General features: G+C 42.0%; 1 protein-coding gene across 1 annotated transcript in view; it reads right to left on the bottom strand.

The window, feature by feature from the left end:
- The window catches only part of MALRD1 (MAM and LDL receptor class A domain containing 1), a 460314-nt gene that overhangs the window by 14442 nt on the left and 431445 nt on the right, over positions 1-14427 (bottom strand). Inside the window, exon 36 of the mRNA XM_066584724.1 lies at positions 3571-3646. Within this exon, the coding sequence (XP_066440821.1) occupies positions 3571-3646 (76 nt within the window). The remainder of the gene's footprint in view (positions 1-3570; positions 3647-14427) is intronic.

Genomic DNA, 14427 nt, shown 5'->3' with positions numbered 1-14427 from the left:
CTTTTCACATCCTTTTCGCTACACTTACGCCCACACTGGTGGAGCGTCATCTGGTTGGCAGCACCTCCACCATTCAAAATACTCAATCATTGAAAACTCTGTGTACTCCATAAATATTCCACTACCCTCACTGGGTCTTGCTCCACCCTCCTTTTTCATTTCCTTTACTCCCTTTTTTTTTTAGCTCCCATTGGAGTTTATTGGAGTATCAGCGATTGTCAGTAAACGACAGGTCTGGACCGATCTTTTGATGCAGCGTGAAAAATCGGCAACAGAAACGGTCGCCAATTGGACGTTTTAGCAGTGCGTTCTTTTACACTCCTGGAAATCGCCCACGTGAATGAACACATTGGAATATAATGCTTCACATGGTCGTGATTTTCGGGCGACGTTTTATTGCGGCTAAACAGCCACGTAAAATCGCCGGCGTGAATGAGGCCGAAGATTGTCTGATCATTAGACTGATATTACGTTTATTTCAGACAGTATGGCATTATATGTGATTGTCGCGTTGAGTGCGAGAACTGCTGGGTGATCGCATCCTGCGGACTCCATCCTTGTCCGGGGTTACAAGCAGATGCATCATTTGGATGAGGTTTGGAGGCGTTTTCTTTGAGAGAACCAGGGTGAATATCTCCTTGGTCTGACCGTTCCTCCAATCCCTACACTGAGGGGGAGATCTTCATAACGGACACTGTTTCTGATGTAAATGCTAGTAAGGCCTCATTCACACGGGCGTGGTTTTAGTGCAGTATCGGTGCGCAAAAAAAACATGCCTATACTGCACTAAAAATTGCGTGAACAGGTAATTTTTCGTGCGTAGAGGACCCGAGCCTCATGCACATGAAAATGTCGCATTCGCTGGAGCAGCATGTTGATTTAAAAAAGTGCAGCTGCAGCCGGAGGAGAGAGAGAAAAAACCCTGCAGGGCTTTGGGATTTCCCCATAGCAGGGAGAGAGGGGGCGGGGCTACAGGGGATTCTCGAGGAATATCCACATAGTGCAGAGAGCGAGGGGGCGGGGCTATATGACTTCTCACAGGTATTATCCTTAGCAAGTAGAGAGGGGGCGTGGATAAAGGGCAGATCCCTCTCCCCCACACTCTCAAGGAAGCCCTCTAACCCCGCCCCCTTCTCTCTCCCCGCCATAGGAAAATCCTTTGTAGAGCCCCCTACTGCTGAGGAATTGCCCAACAGCAGGGTTGGCGGAATTCCCTGCTGCTTACAGCAGGTAATTTCAAACTTGCTGCCCAGAAGTACATTTTAAATGTCCGACTGTAAACTCCTGTTAGTCCCACCGGGAATTAAGGGAACCTTCAGGGAGATGAACTGAACCCTCAGTGTTTCCCCTCATCCCCACGGGGACAAACAGGAGTTCACAACGGGACATTTAAAATGTACTTCTGGGTTTTGAGGCGCTGCTGTTTGGAATTCCCTCAGTCGGCAGAAATCCTCCTAATGACTTGTAATCTTCTTTTTGGAGCATTGGACATAACTAAACTCCTCCCATTATTGGAGTCTATGGAAACTCCTGCGCAGCTCGCACCAGCGATAGGTCAGGTCCCATCTTATCGGGCAGCACGGACCTTAGATGCCGCATTGTAGTCACGCCTGTCCTATCTTTTTAAGGTGCAAGTTTTTTGCGCGTCTAAAATTCCTTCATCTGAACGTTTCTATAGGAAACCATTGGTTATATTAGATGTAGTTTTTTTCACGCACCTATTCTGCGCTAAAACCACGCTCATGTGAACAAGGCCTTAAACTGATAAGCCGCGCTCTGCCATGTCCCGTAACAATTTTAAAAGTAGTGTGTGGGGGGGGGGGGGGGGGGTGAGCGCACTTAAAAAGTTGCAATTTTGGAACTTGCTCCAAAATTGTAACTTCTTGATAACACAACTGTGGCCACAAAGTACAAACGCCCCTTCCTGTTCTCATAGCAAGCTCCTAATCGGCTGCAGCCGAATGTAAAGAGTAATTAGAGTTGTAAACTTTTCTTTCATCAATTAGGAGAGGCGAATATAAGAAACTAGATCCCTCTACTGGTAGCTGCAGGCAGATCTCAATATTTGATGAACATGTATATCATAATGCCCTATCTTGCAATGTGTAGAACGGGCTCAGCTCATTCCGTATGCAGCAGGCGGTGTTGCAGTGGCTATAGTTGGAGATACCTCTGATCCCAAGTGTTAAACCCCTTAGAGGCAGTTAGTGCTGACCGCAGCATCTAAGTGGTTATACAGAGGGCTTTCGGTTATACCCAGGGGTTCGCTAACAAGGCTTCCTTTCTTAACTGACTGTCTACCCACAATATAATCAGGATGGAAAATGTTTGTCATGGTAACCAGAGGCCTTGTGAGGTTCAGATCATACAGTTATAATAAAGGAGATCACAGTTTATTCCCCTCAGTATATAATTATGGTCTGTAGTTTATTTAGGTAAATATAGAATACAGAAGGCAACGGCAGTGTCCTCCCAGCAGGCGGAGATAGTACAGGCCCCAGCTGGTCATGTGATGCTGTGCTGATGCATCGTGGGATTGATAGCACAGAATATTGGAAGAAAAAGCAGGGAGGAATCTCCACATTAAGGCCATGTTCACACGGTTGAGAAAATCGCTCGAGATTTGTGTTTTGTGAGATGCACAAATCTTGCACGAATATGAACTCCATTTTTTAGAATGGGATCTTACATATGAGCGATTTTTTTCCTGCATGGCACCGCACTGCACCAGTCCTATCTTTGGGCATGCCCTTGCATTGCCCATTATTTTCAATGGGGCCGGTGGCAGCATTGTGCTGTGTATTAGGTGCACACGAGTACGCTGCAATGACTCCCCATTGAAAACAATGCCTGACAGCTGCAGCGGAGGACCGCCACTTCCCTGAACCAATGGGAGACGGTTTTGATGTAAAAACGCCTTGCATCCCTGGGGAAAAATCACATGTTGGCGAGTGCAATATCAGGCCATGATTCATTGCCCGTGTGAAGTTAGCCTAAGATGGTGGCTGATGAGTATCAAACAGGAGGCTGCACAGTATGGAAGTGACTGTAATATACAGAGTAGACCTCTAGAGAGTGACAGGCAATCAGGTGAGGGGGCAGAGATGGAAAAAGGTATTTTTGCCAGAGTGGCCCTTTAAATGATACCTTTAAAAATACAACTTTTAATGCAAAAACAACAAGTCTTCATACGTCTATGTGGATGGAAACATAAAAAATGTATAGCTTTTGGAAGGTAAGGACGAAAAAAACTCTCTGGTCTTGAAAGAGTTAATCAGATATTTCTAAAAATGAATACGGAAAGTATCCAAGCAAAGATGACTTCGGGCATAATTTACAGATGAGGAAGATGGAAGAGAACCATCGGATGGTAATATGCTAATGAGACACATGACTGTGACCTCACAGCGGAGGCTCATGGATGGCATTAGATGGGGGCGCAGGATATTCCGCCCGGTGGCTGCCGCTTGTTTCCTAAACAAAGAGCGTATGTCATGAAAGAATGAGTATGTGAATGAAGCCGGCGCCGCGCTCGGCCTCCACGGCTCCGGTTGATAAAGGTTTTATCACCTCGCTCGGCGAAGTCCTGCTGCTTGCTGCATAATTCGGATTGAAGAACCCACTGCCACGATCGCCTTTATGTTTCCTGTTGGGGAACGCAATGAAAGGAAGCATTAATTTTAATCACGAGATCATGAAGTTTTAAAGGCAGAGACGAGTAAATGTAGGAGAGACGGTAAGAGCGGATGTTATCGTCCTGCTCCTCACAAACACAAGAGGAGGAAGCATGATGGAGGCCAAGAAGAGGAATACGGCTTAAGGCTGGCGGCACACGAGCGGAAGCGTATTTACGTAGCGTTTTTCTGTAACGACCAATGCTTTTTGCGCGTGCATCGGCATACATTACTGTACTTTTCTGCAACCGCAAGAATGTTTATTTGCACGCGGCAAACAAAGACGCCCCGACTGAGATGTCACATGATCGCTGCAACCAATCTCAGGCTGCAGGGTCACCGTTCTGAACTCCTGGCATCATGGTGACCAGGATGTGAGCGCCGATGCCAGGAGGATGAGCAGCGAAGTCTCTGATTGGCTGCAGCAGTCAAGTGATGTCCTGTGAATTCCTCTTCGACAACAAATAACAGGAAGATGGCGGGCTACAGTGCTGAATCACCGCAGCAGAGAATGGGTTAATTTTTTTTGTAACATAGCTGGTGGTATAGGGGCAACTTTTGGTAACTGGACAACCCCTTTAAAGATTCAGCAAGCGCAGGCAAGGTGTTACCTGAAGGGTCCATTTACATGGGCCAATTCTTGGCCTGTGGAACCAACTCCAATGAAGAAAGCCTACCAATCGGCACTCGTTTACATAGGCCAAGAATCACTTATATCAGGACCAGCAACCCTTGGCACCAAAGGCGTAACTTGAAGCTCCTGGGCCCCAATGCAAAACCTTAATAGGGCCCCCAACTGTAATGCTTTATTCATAGTACTGGCTCCCTATATGGAAACGAGAGGCCTTATGGGCCCCCTAAGGGATCTGGGACCGGGTGCAACCGGATCCCCTATAGTTACGCCAATGCTTGGCACAATCATTCGCCCCCACGGCGCCGGCTGTACACCTCTCCATTCATAATCACACAGGAAAATCGTTCATCAGCTGACTGTTTTCCCTCAGGCGAATGAATTCATGCCCAATAACGGGGCCATGTAGAAGGGTCTTAGGGCTTCTTACAGACTCTATTTAGAATCCTTCCAAATCATTGCTAGAGGATCCTCTGTCCTACAGCATGGTTCTCGGATCCTCTCTACCTGAGGTTGTTGTCATGGGGGGTGTTGAGGGTACCAAGAACTGTAAACACGATCCAGTTGACAGACCTTCCCAGCGTCCCCCGCTATCTAACGATTAGCAGTCCTATAGTACCGTCCGCTATGTACCGATTAGCAGTCCTATAGTACCGTCCGCTATGTACCGATTAGCAGTCCTATAGTACCGTCCGCTATGTACCGATTAGCAGTCCTATAGTACCGTCGGCTATGTACCGATTAGCAGTCCTATAGTGCCGTCCGCTATGTAACGATTAGCAGTCCTATAGTGCCGTCCGCTATGTACCGATTAGCAGTCCTATAGTGCCGTCCGCTATGTACCGATTAGCAGTCCTATAGTGCCGTCTGCTATGTAACGATTAGCAGTCCTATAGTACCGTCTGCTATGTACCGATTAGCAGTCCTATAGTGCCGTCTGCTATGTACCGATTAGCAGTCCTATAGTGCCGTCCGCTATGTAACGATTAGCAGTCCTATAGTACCGTCTGCTATGTAACGATTAGCAGTCCTATAGTGCCATCCGCTATGTAACGATTAGCAGTCCTATAGTACCGTCCGCTATGTACCGATTAGCAGTCCTATAGTGCCGTCTGCTATGTAACGATTAGCAGTCCTATAGTGCCGTCCGCTATGTACCGATTAGCAGTCCTATAGTGCCGTCCGCTATGTACCGATTAGCAGTCCTATAGTGCCGTCCGCTATGTACCGATTAGCAGTCCTATAGTGCCGTCCGCTATGTACCGATTAGCAGTCCTATAGTGCCGTCCGCTATGTACCGATTAGCAGTCCTATAGTACCGTCCGCTATGTACTGATTAGCAGTCCTATAGTACCGTCTGCTATGTAACGATTAGCAGTCCTACAGTGCCGTCTGCTATGTAACGATTAGCAGTCCTATAGTACCGTCTGGTATGTAACGATTAGCAGTCCTATAGTGCCGTCTGCTATGTAACGATTAGCAGTCCTATAGTACCGTCCGCTATGTACCGATTAGCCGTCCTATAGTGCCGTCCGCTATGTAACGATTAGCAGTCCTATATTGCCGTCCGCTATGTACCGATTAGCAGTCCTATAGTACCGTCTGCTATGTACTGATTAGCAGTCCTATAGTACCGTCCGCTATGTAACGATTAGCAGTCCTATAGTACAGTCCGCTATGTAACGATTAGCAGTCCTATAGTACCGTCCGCTATGTAACGATTAGCAGTCCTATAGTACCGTCTGCTATGTAACGATTAGCAGTCCTATAGTACCGTCTGCTATGTAACGATTAGCAGTCTTATAGTGCCGTCCGCTATGTACCGATTAGCAGTCCTATAGTGCCGTCCGCTATGTAACGATTAGCAGTCCTATAGTGCCGTCTGCTATGTAACGATTAGCAGTCCTATAGTGCCGTCCGCTATGTAACGATTAGCAGTCCTATAGTACCGTCCGCTATGTAACGATTAGCAGTCCTATAGTACCGTCCGCTATGTAACGATTAGCAGTCCTATAGTGCCGTCCGCTATGTAACGATTAGCAGTCCTATAGTGCCGTCTGCTATGTAACGATTAGCAGTCCTATAGTACCGTCCGCTATGTACCGATTAGCAGTCCTATAGTGCCGTCCGCTATGTAACGATTAGCAGTCCTATAGTGCCGTCCGCTATCTAACGATTAGCAGTCCTATAGTACCGTCCGCTATGTAACGATTAGCAGTCCTATAGTGCCGTCCGCTATGTACCGATTAGCAGTCCTATAGTGCCGTCCGCTATGTAACGATTAGCAGTCCTATAGTGCCGTCCGCTATGTAACGATTAGCAGTCCTATAGTGCCGTCCGCTATCTAACGATTAGCAGTCCTATAGTGCCGCCTGCTATGTAACGATTAGCAGTCCTATAGTGCCGTCCGCTATGTAACGATTAGCAGTCCTATAGTACCGTCCGCTATGTAACGATTAGCAGTCCTATAGTGCCGTCCGCTATGTACCGATTAGCAGTCCTATAGTGCCGTCCGCTATGTACCGATTAGCAGTCCTATAGTACCGTCCGCTATGTAACGATTAGCAGTCCTATAGTGTCGTCCGCTATGTAACGATTAGCAGTCCTATAGTACCGTCCGCTATGTACCGGTTAGCAGTCCTATAGTGCCGTCTGCTATGTACCGATTAGCAGTCCTATAGTGCCGTCCGCTATGTAACGATTAGCAGTCCTATAGTACAGTCCGCTATGTACCGATTAGCAGTCCTATAGTGCCGTCCGCTATGTAACGATTAGCAGTCCTATAGTACCGTCCGCTATGTAACGATTAGCAGTCCTATAGTGCCGTCCGCTATGTACCGATTAGCAGTCCTATAGTACCGTCCGCTATGTACCGATTAGCAGTCCTATAGTGCCGTCCGCTATGTAACGATTAGCAGTCCTATAGTGCCGTCCGCTATGTAACGATTAGCAGTCCTATAGTGCCGTCCGCTATCTAACGATTAGCAGTCCTATAGTACCGTCCGCTATGTAACGATTAGCAGTCCTATAGTGCCGTCCGCTATGTACCGATTAGCAGTCCTATAGTGCCGTCCGCTATGTACCGATTAGCAGTCCTATAGTACCGTCCGCTATGTAACGATTAGCAGTCCTATAGTGTCGTCCGCTATGTAACGATTAGCAGTCCTATAGTGCCGTCTGCTATGTAACGATTAGCAGTCCTATAGTACAGTCCGCTATGTACTGATTAGCAGTCCTATAGTGCCGTCCGCTATGTAACGATTAGCAGTCCTATACTACCGTCTGCTATGTAACGATTAGCAGTCCTATAGTGCCGTCCGCTATGTACCGATTAGCAGTCCTATAGTGCCGTCCGCTATGTAACGATTAGCAGTCCTATAGTGCCGTCTGCTATGTAACGATTAGCAGTCCTATAGTACCGTCCGCTATGTACCGATTAGCAGTCCTATAGTGCCGTCCGCTATGTACCGATTAGCAGTCCTATAGTGCCGTCCGCTATGTAACGATTAGCAGTCCTATAGTACCGTCCGCTATGTACCGATTAGCAGTCCTATAGTGCCGTCTGCTATGTACTGATTAGCAGTCCTATAGTGCCGTCCGCTATGTAACGATTAGCAGTCCTATAGTGCTGTCCGCTATGTAACGATTAGCAGTCCTATAGTACCGTCTGCTATGTACCGATTAGCAGTCCTATAGTACCGTCCGCTATGTAACGATTAGCAGTCCTATAGTACCGTCCGCTATGTAACGATTAGCAGTCCTATAGTACCGTCTGCTATGTAACGATTAGCAGTCCTATAGTGCCGTCCGCTATGTAACGATTAGCAGTCCTATAGTGCCGTCCGCTATGTACCGATTAGCAGTCCTATAGTGCCGTCCGCTATGTAACGATTAGCAGTCCTATAGTGCCGTCTGCTATGTAACGATTAGCAGTCCTATAGTACCGTCCGCTATGTACCGATTAGCAGTCCTATAGTGCCGTCCGCTATGTACCGATTAGCAGTCCTATAGTGCCGTCCGCTATGTAACGATTAGCAGTCCTATAGTACCGTCCGCTATGTACCGATTAGCAGTCCTATAGTACCGTCCGCTATGTACTGATTAGCAGTCCTATAGTACCGTCCGCTATGTACTGATTAGCAGTCCTATAGTGTCGTCCGCTTTGTACCGATTAGCAGTCCTATAGTACCGTCTGCTATGTAACGATTAGCAGTCCTATAGTGCCGTCCGCTATGTACTGATTAGCAGTCCTATAGTACCGTCTGCTATGTAACGATTAGCAGTCCTATAGTGCCGTCCGCTATGTAACGATTAGCAGTCCTATAGTACCGTCTGCTATGTACCGATTAGCAGTCCTATAGTGCCGTCCGCTATGTACTGATTAGCAGTCCTATAGTACCGTCCGCTATGTAACGATTAGCAGTCCTATAGTGCCGTCCGCTATGTAACGATTAGCAGTCCTATAGTGCCGTCCGCTATGTACCGATTAGCAGTCCTATAGTACCGTCCGCTATGTACCGATTAGCAGTCCTATAGTACCGTCTGCTATGTAACGATTAGCAGTCCTATAGTACAGTCCGCTATGTAACGATTAGCAGTCCTATAGTGCCGTCCGCTATGTAACGATTAGCAGTCCTATAGTACCGTCCGCTATGTACCGATTAGCAGTCCTATAGTGCCGTCCGCTATGTAACGATTAGCAGTCCTATAGTGCCGTCTGCTATGTAACGATTAGCAGTCCTATAGTGCCGTCCGCTATGTACCGATTAGCAGTCCTATAGTACCGTCCGCTATGTACCGATTAGCCGTCCTATAGTGCCGTCCGCTATGTACCGATTAGCAGTCCTATAGTGCCGTCTGCTTTATTTTGTTTGCTCTTCTGGAAACGATATGGATTTACGAAAAAAGGAATCTGCGCTCAGCTGTAACCCGCATGGCGTCTTTTAAGGGGCACAAGCGGGTTAAGTAGAAAGTTGTAGAGTATTGATTTTTAAACAGTAAAGAACTCATAAAGAACATTTTGTGTCTGAAATGAAAGTATCCATTGTGGCGAAGAAGCCCTGAACGCTTCCAGGATCCGCTCCTTTGGGCTTCCAGTTCCAGATTAAATTCTTATTTTTCTCGAAGTATTAAACCACTCGTTGTAAATGATATGTCTCCAAATGTCAGTGTAATACAGGAGATTCTATCTATCTATCTATCTATCTATCTATCTATCTATCTATCTATCTATCTATCTATCTATCTATCTATCTCCTATCTATCTATCTATCTATCTATCTATCTATCTATCTATCTATCTATCTATCTATCTATCTATCTATCTATCTATCTATCCAATCTATCTATCTATCTATCTATCTATCTATCTATCTATCTATCTATCTCATGTATCTATCTATCGATTTCATATCTATCTATCTCATATCTATCTATCTATCTCATATCTATCCATCTATCCTATGTATCTATCTATTTCATATCTATCTATCTATCTATCTATCTCATATCTATCTATTTATCTATCTATCTATGTCATATCTATCTATCTCATATATATCTATCTATCTTATATCTATCTACCTATCTATCTCCTTTCTATCTATCTGTCTATTTATCTATCTCCTATCTATCCATCCATCTATCTATCTTCTATCTAATCTATCTATCAATTTTTTTCTCTCATATCTATCTATCTCATATCTATCTATCTATCTATCTATCTATCTATCTATCTATCTATCTATCTATTTATCCCATATATCTATCTATCTATCTCCTATCTATCTTTCTCCTATCTATCTATCTCATATCTATCTATCTATCTATCTCCTATCTATCTCATATCTATCTATCTATCTATCTATCTATCTATCTATCTATCTATCCCATATATCTATCTATCTATCTCATATCTATCAATCTATTTATCTATTTCATATCTATCAATCTATCTATCTAATATCTATCTCAGTGTAAAACAGGAGATTCTATTTATATCTATCTATCTATCTCATATCTATCTATCTCTTATCTATCTCATATCTATCTATCTATCTTATATCTATCTTTCTATCTCCTATCTATCTCATATCTATCACATATCTACCTATCTCCTATCTATCTATCTCATATCTATCTATCTATCTTATATCTATTTATCTATCTATCTGTCTATCTCATATCTCTATCTTTCTATCTCATATCTATCTATCTCATATCTATCCATCTCATATCTATCTACCTATCTCATATCTATCTCATATCTATCTATCTATCTAATATCTATCTATCTCCTATCTATCTATCTCCTATCTTTCTATCTATCTATCTCATATCTATCTATCTATCTATCTATCTATCTCATATCTATCTACCTATCTCAAATCTATCTCATATCTATCTATCTATCTATCTATCTATCTAATATCTATCTATCTCCTTTCTATCTATCTCCTATCTATCTATCTCCTATCTTTCTATCTATCTATCTCATATCTGTCTATCTCATATCTATCTATCTATCTATCTATCTATCTCATATCTATCTATCTCCTATCTATCTATCTCCTATCTATCTATCTCCTATCTTTCTATCTCCTATCTTTCTATCTATCTATCTCATATCTATCTATCTCATATCTATCTATCTATCTATCTCATATCTATCTATCTATCTATCTATCTATCTCATATCTATCTCTCTCACATCTATCTATCTATCTATAAATCAATCTCATATCTATCTATCTATCTCCTATCTATCTATCTATCTATCTTTATCTATCTATCTATCTATCTATCTATCGATCTCATATCTATCTATCTATCTATCTATCTCATCTCTTATATCTATCTATCTATCTCATATCTATCTATCTATCTTCTATCTATCTATCTATCTCCTATCTATCTATCTCCTATCTTTCTATCTATCTATCTCATATCTATCTATCTATCTATCTCATATCTATCTATCTCCTATCTATCTATCTCCTATCTATCTATCTATCTCATATCTATCTATCTCATATCTATCTATCTATCTCATATCTATCTATCTATCTATCTCATATCTATCTATCTCATATCTATCTATCTCTCTCACATCTATCTATCTATCTATAAATCAATCTCATATCTATCTATCTATCTCCTATCTATCTATCTATCTATCTATCTATCTATCGATCTCATATCTATCTATCTATCTATCTCATCTCTTATATCTATCTATCTATCTCATATCTATCTATCTATCTCATATCTATCTATCTATCTATCTATCTATTGATCTCATATCTATCTATCTCCTATCTAGCTATCTATCTATCTCATATCTATCTATCTATCTCATATCTATCTATCTCTCTATCTATCTATCTATCTCATATCTATCTATCTATCTATCTATCCATCTATCTATCTATCAATCTATCTCATATCTATCTCATATCTATCTATCTATCTATCTATCTATCTCATATTTATCTATCTATCTATCTCATATCTATCTATCTCTCTATCTATCTCATATCTATCTATCTATCTATCTATCAATCTATCTCATGTCTATCTCATATCTATCTATCTATCTATCTATCTCATATTTATCTATCTATCTATCTATCTATCTATCTATCAATCTATCTCATATCTATCTCATATCTATCTATCTATCTATCTATCTCATATTTATCTATCTATCTATCTATCTATCTATCTATCTTTCTCATATCTATCTATCTATCTATCTATCTATCCAATCTATCTATCTATCTATCTATCTATCTATCTATCTATCTATCTATTTTTATCTATATATCTCATGTATCTATCTATCGATTTTTATATCTATCTATCTCATATCTATCTATCTATCTATCTATCTATCTATCTATCTATCACATACCTATGTATCTATCTATCTCCTATCTATCTGTCTATCTATCTTTCTCATATCTATCTATCTATCTATCTGATATTTATCTATCCATCTATCTATCTACCCAATCTATCTATCTATCTATATCTATCTCATGTATCTATCTATCGATTTCATATCTATCTATCTATCTCATATCTATCTATCTATCTATCTATCTCATATCTATCCATCTATCCTATCTATCTATCTATCTATCTATTTATCTATCTATCTATCTATCTATCTATCTATCTATCTCATATCTATCTATCTATCTATCTCCTTTCTATCTATCTGTCTATTTATCTATCTCATATCTATCTATCTATCTCATATCTATCTATCTTTCTCATATCTATCTATCTTTGTCATATCTATTTATCTATTTCATATCTATCAATCTATCTATCTAATATCTATCTCAGTATAATACAGGAGATTCTATCTATCTATATCTATCTCATATCCATCTCTTATCTATCTATCTATCTTATATCTATCTTTCTATCTCATGTCTATCACATATCTATCTATCTCCTATCTATCTATCTATCTCATATCTATCTATTTATCTATCTATCTATCTTATATCTATTTATCTATCTGTCTATTTCATATCACTATCTTTCTATCTCATAGCTATCTATCTATCTATCTATCTATCTATCTATCTATCTATCTATCTATCTATCTATCTATCTATCTATCTCATATCTATCTCATATCTATCTATCTATCCCATATCTATCTCCTATTATCTATCTCATATCTATCTATCTCCTACCTATCTATCTATCTACCTATCTATCTATCTCATATCTATGTATCTCCTATCTATCTCCTATCTATCTCATATCTATCTATCTATCTATCTATCTATCTCATATCTATCTATCTATCTATCTCATATCTATCTATCTATCTATCTTCTCTATCACATATCTACCTATCTATCTATCTCATCTCTATCTAGCTCCTATTTATCTATCTATCATATTGATTTATGTGGACCCTTTATAAAGACCTTGATTCCTGCATTAATTACTACTAACACAATGTGGTTTGAATTGTATCTGTTATGATTATAAACAAACACAATGTAACTAATACCACAGACAATTGTGCTGTCTATGTCTTTATTGAACACATTGAAGAAACATCCATGGTGCAAGGAGAAAAAGCAGGTTAACCATGAGTTCTATAGCCTGCAGATCTCTCTTTAGCAGCGATCACCTCCACCAAATGTTTCCTGGAGCTGCAATTTAGATTTGTGTTAGGATTCAGGAAGAATTTTGGACCATTTCTGTAAATGTGTTTCAGCTCATCAATATTTCCAGGTAACTTCAAAAGGTTCACTTACTTTTTCTTGCATCTATCTATCCATACAGCACAATACTAAGGCAGTAGAGATGAGCGAGCACCAAAATGCTCGGGTGCTCGTTACTCGAGACAAATTTTTCGCGATGCTCGAGGGTTCGTTTCGAGTAACGAACCCCATTGAAGTCAATGGGCGACCCGAGCATTTTTGTATATCGCCGATGCTCGCTAAGGTTTCCATTTGTGAAAATCGGGGCAATTCAAGAAAGTGATGGGAACGACACAGCAACGGATAGGGCAGGCGAGGGGCTACATGTTGGGCTGCATCTCAAGTTCACAGGTCCCACTATTAAGCCACAATACCGGCAAGAGTGGGCCCCCCCCCCCCCAACAATTTTTACTTCTGAAAAGCCCTCATTAGCAAGGCACACCTTAGCTAAGCACCACACTACCTCCAACAAAGCACAATCACTGCCTGCATGACACTCCGCTGCCACTTCTCCTGGGTTACATGCTGCCAATTCCCCCCCCCCCCCCACGACCCAGTGTCCACAGCGCACACCAAACTGTCCCTGCCCAGCCTTCAGCTGCCCTCATGCCACGCCACCCTCATGTCCATTTATAAGGGCGTCTGCCACAGGAACCGCAGGCACACACTGCAGAGGGTTGGCATGGCTAGGCAGCAACCCTCTTTAAAAGGGGCGGGGCGATAGCCCACAATGCTGTACAGAAGCAATGAGAAATCCAATCCTGTGCCACCTCCATCAGGAGCTGCACACGTCGGCATAGCAATGGGGAACCTATGTGCCACACACTATTCATTCTATCAAGGTGTCTGCACGCCCCAGTCAGACCGCGGTTTTTTATAAATAGTCACA

This window comes from Eleutherodactylus coqui, chromosome 12, assembly GCF_035609145.1.
Source record: "Eleutherodactylus coqui strain aEleCoq1 chromosome 12, aEleCoq1.hap1, whole genome shotgun sequence".
Classification (NCBI taxonomy): Eukaryota; Metazoa; Chordata; class Amphibia; order Anura; family Eleutherodactylidae; genus Eleutherodactylus; species Eleutherodactylus coqui.
The sequence above is the reverse complement of the archived record's forward strand: the minus strand, read 5'-3'. Positions and strand labels throughout refer to the sequence as shown.